The sequence below is a fragment of the Schistocerca nitens genome, chromosome 8 (genome assembly GCF_023898315.1).
Source record: "Schistocerca nitens isolate TAMUIC-IGC-003100 chromosome 8, iqSchNite1.1, whole genome shotgun sequence".
Classification (NCBI taxonomy): Eukaryota; Metazoa; Arthropoda; class Insecta; order Orthoptera; family Acrididae; genus Schistocerca; species Schistocerca nitens.
The window spans coordinates 274,914,198-274,918,426 of NC_064621.1; the positions used below are offsets into that span (position 1 = coordinate 274,914,198).

The window sequence follows — 4,229 nt, forward strand, 5'->3', positions numbered from 1 at the left end:
TTACAGTTCTAAACTTCGGTAGCTCGGAAGCTTGCATAAAATCTGGCTTAGCAAGTTTCTGAATAAAATGTTACAGGAGAGATTCCAAATATAGTTTCATTTCGTGTCTCCTTCAGATTCAATGTAGCGTTAATTTATCTGTGATGCTTGTCGTTCAGCTTCTCGTCTCTGGAAACCACGAAAAACTTATCTGACAAGAACTTAAAGAAACATAGCAACAAGCCCTTTCCTGTTAAACTTTATTAATGCAAAGATGGTGATCGGATTTACACCCACCTTCAGTTGGGTTAATATATTGCTGTCTTCATCATTAGGTTTGTGACGGTTGCATTTAAAATTCTGCAGTTCCCCTGTGTAAAACGACGATTCATTTAGCGACCAAGTATCCCGAATTGCGCATTAACGTTAAATTAATAGATAAGCACACCTCTGTTTACTGTAACTTTTGGTTCCATTTTTTCACTTTTCTGTGCCTAGTACGTACACCTTAGATTCACTGACGTGCTGGTGTATGCAGCATTCGGTTTGTGGCCGACTTGCGCCTTAACAGGAAGCGAAGTAAAAAGTTAGTTTGATTTAATTATACGGCTCGGCGAACGTAGCATGTAAACAAATTGTTACCTTGCGCGGGGAGCTGCAAACGGTCAAAATACTGTTGACAAAACCGTACTGTTCATAAAAAATGAATGTATTACGGCAGTTGAAGATAGGTGAACATACAAAATACTAGAAGTCTTTGCATAAAAAAGCTGCATAGACCGAGGCTATCTGCTGTAGGTCGTACTTAATCTCGTTTAGGATTTTTCTTGGTTTTCTTAGTTCGCATTCGATGATTACCATGATAGACCCTTCTAATCTTGCCCATATTCTTTCGATGCTTGCTTAATTAACCTATTGTTCGGCGATGACTACAAAATATTTAAGTGTGGTGCTAATTTTCCTCCTACAATCAAGAAGCTAAAATTTTGATAATAGACAAATATTTTTAGATTTTAAAATTAGGGAGGGCGTACAATTCTAGGCGAACCAGCCAGGGTTTTCATTTATGAAATCAGAAATAACTTAAAAAATACGGCTTCATATCTGCATACTGATGCCACAAGTCTTTATATTGAGGGTACGTTTTCTGATTGGAACGTGGTACACAAGAGTATTTATAAGTAACTTTGGGATTTCAGAAGACGACTGCACGAAAGCTATAAAACCTATAGGAAAATCACACTTACTAGTGGAAGCAGCATCTCTCCAGGTGTAGATTCGTGGCCTTGTTGCAGAGCAGTAGGAGGCAGGCTTGTAGGAAAATACATATAATGGAGCGATGGGTGCATTTTGTGTCCTGTAATTCGCCAAATGAGTCATTTGCGACTATTCAGCGATTACGCGCCAAATGTCAGGTAATAACTGCAACGAACAAAAAAATCGTTTGGTGATGGAACACCATGGTACTGGGTGCTTAGAAGGTGCGAAGGAAATAGGCTGGTCGGGACCGCGAGCAGGGATGTAAGAGCTTCTTTTTCTTGGTCTTCTTTTTCTTGGTCTTGGTCTTCTTTTTCTTGGTCTTGGTCTTCTTTTTCTTGGTCTTGGTCTTCTTTTTCTTGGTCTTGGTCTTCTTTTTCTTGGTCTTGGTCTTCTTTTTCTTGGTCTTCTTTTTCTTGGTCTTCTTTTTCTTGGTCTTCTTTTTCTTGGTCTTCTTTTTCTTGGTCTTCTTTTTCTTGGTCTTGGTCTTCTTTTTCTTGGTCTTGGTCTTCTTTTTCTTGGTCTTGGTCTTCTTTTTCTTGGTCTTGGTCTTCTTTTTCTTGGTCTTGGTCTTCTTTTTCTTGGTCTTGGTCTTCTTTTTCTTGGTCTTGGTCTTCTTTTTCTTGGTCTTGGTCTTCTTTTTCTTGGTCTTGGTCTTCTTTTTCTTGGTCTTGGTCTTCTTTTTCTTGGTCTTGGTCTTCTTTTTCTTGGTCTTGGTCTTCTTTTTCTTGGTCTTGGTCTTCTTTTTCTTGGTCTTGGTCTTCTTTTTCTTGGTCTTGGTCTTCTTTTTCTTGGTCTTGGTCTTCTTTTTCTTGGTCTTGGTCTTCTTTTTCTTGGTCTTGGTCTTCTTTTTCTTGGTCTTGGTCTTCTTTTTCTTGGTCTTGGTCTTCTTTTTCTTGGTCTTGGTCTTCTTTTTCTTGGTCTTGGTCTTCTTTTTCTTGGTCTTGGTCTTCTTTTTCTTGGTCTTGGTCTTCTTTTTCTTGGTCTTGGTCTTCTTTTTCTTGGTCTTGGTCTTCTTTTTCTTGGTCTTGGTCTTCTTTTTCTTGGTCTTGGTCTTCTTTTTCTTGGTCTTGGTCTTCTTTTTCTTGGTCTTGGTCTTCTTTTTCTTGGTCTTGGTCTTCTTTTTCTTGGTCTTGGTCTTCTTTTTCTTGGTCTTGGTCTTCTTTTTCTTGGTCTTGGTCTTCTTTTTCTTGGTCTTGGTCTTCTTTTTCTTGGTCTTGGTCTTCTTTTTCTTGGTCTTGGTCTTCTTTTTCTTGGTCTTGGTCTTCTTTTTCTTGGTCTTGGTCTTCTTTTTCTTGGTCTTGGTCTTCTTTTTCTTGGTCTTGGTCTTCTTTTTCTTGGTCTTGGTCTTCTTTTTCTTGGTCTTGGTCTTCTTTTTCTTGGTCTTGGTCTTCTTTTTCTTGGTCTTGGTCTTCTTTTTCTTGGTCTTGGTCTTCTTTTTCTTGGTCTTGGTCTTCTTTTTCTTGGTCTTGGCCTTCTTTTTCTTGGCCTTCTTTTTCTTGGCCTTCTTTTTCTTGGCCTTCTTTTTCTTGGCCTTCTTTTTCTTGGCCTTCTTTTTCTTGGCCTTCTTTTTCTTGGCCTTCTTTTTCTTGGCCTTCTTTTTCTTGGCCTTCTTTTTCTTGGCCTTCTTTTTCTTGGCCTTGTTTTTCTTGGCCTTGTTTTTCTTGGCCTTGTTTTTCTTGGCCTTGTTTTTCTTGGCCTTGTTTTTCTTGGCCTTGTTTTTCTTGGCCTTGTTTTTCTTGGCCTTGTTTTTCTTGGCCTTGTTTTTCTTGGCCTTGTTTTTCTTGGCCTTGTTTTTCTTGGCCTTGTTTTTCTTGGCCTTGTTTTTCTTGGCCTTGTTTTTCTTGGCCTTGTTTTTCTTGGCCTTGTTTTTCTTGGCCTTCTTTTTCTTCCTCCTACACATTTAATATTCACCACATAATTTCCCATTTTATATTCTGGTTTCTCTCTTACAGCATCTATAATGTGGTCCATAATTCACAGGAGTGCGCTTAATGAGTCACCTTGACTAATTTCTTTACCTGTTAAAATTTCATTTGTGAAGTCTTCATTTCCTTTAATGGGACTGATGCTGACCCAGCATAGGCTCGCATGTGCCAAAGACAAACGACGAGCAGCTTAAGGCGTGAAGCTTTGTGAGTTGAATGCAGCATCTCTGGTGTCTGTAGACAAACCGGAGTTGCCGTGGCCTTCGTTTGTCTAAGAGCTGTTACTTTTTTCTGGCGGAAAAAATAAGTGCAATAATAGACCAACGAATAGTCGTGTAGTTTCACATGAAACTTTAAAAAAATATTGAAACATACATTTTGCCGAAAGATGTGTATGGCGAAGACTGCCACGTACCGAGTTTTTCAGTGGTTTCAAGCGTTTCAAAAAAGGCCGAGAAGGCGTTGAAGATGACTCACGCCCGGCAAGCTCTTAAACTTCAAAACCGGAAGGAAATATCGAAAAAGTACGTAATCTGATTCGATCTGACCGTCGTTTGAGTGCTCGGTAGTTTGCTGAAACTATGGAAATTGACGAATAATGCGAAAGGCAATTTTGTCGGAACCAATTTAACATTATATAAGAGTGCGCGGAACTGGTAGCGAAAGGTCCCACGATCGAACTAAAAGAAGCTCGAGAAAATGTTTGTACTGACACTTCGAACACCACTTAGTCATTTCTTGGAAATACTGATAACGTGTGACGAATCTTGGTGGAAGAAAAAGCCGTGGGTTCTGCGTCAAGTGAGCGCACCGGCCAATACCTCACTGACGGTTAAGAGGCTTCTAAAATCATACAGCATCCCAGTGTTAGGCCACCCTCCTTATTCGCTTGACCTAGTACCATGTTGACTTTTATCTATTCCTCAAGGTCAAATCTGCATTAAAAGAACAAGATTTCCATTCGCTGTAAATAAACTTTCACAGCAATCGTCCCCTTGTCTTATTGCCACACCTCGTATACTACTATTAGTCCTCACTGAAACCATTGGTACTCTTCGTGAAATC

At 39.5% G+C, this 4,229-nt stretch overlaps 1 protein-coding gene across 1 annotated transcript; it reads right to left on the reverse strand.

Annotated features, from left to right (window-relative positions):
* Positions 1-1,453: 1,453 nt before the first annotated feature.
* On the reverse strand, positions 1,454-3,139 carry LOC126199517 (uncharacterized protein DDB_G0286299-like). Its single transcript, XM_049936440.1, has one exon. The coding sequence runs from the start codon at positions 3,137-3,139 to the stop codon at positions 1,454-1,456; it is 1,686 nt and encodes a 561-aa protein (XP_049792397.1).
* Positions 3,140-4,229: the final 1,090 nt, after the last annotated feature.

Excerpts from the sequence above, each read along its gene's own strand:
- LOC126199517 (XM_049936440.1), bottom strand. The coding sequence starts at position 3,139 with ATGTGTAGGAGGAAGAAAAAGAAGGCCAAGAAAAACAAGGCCAAGAAA.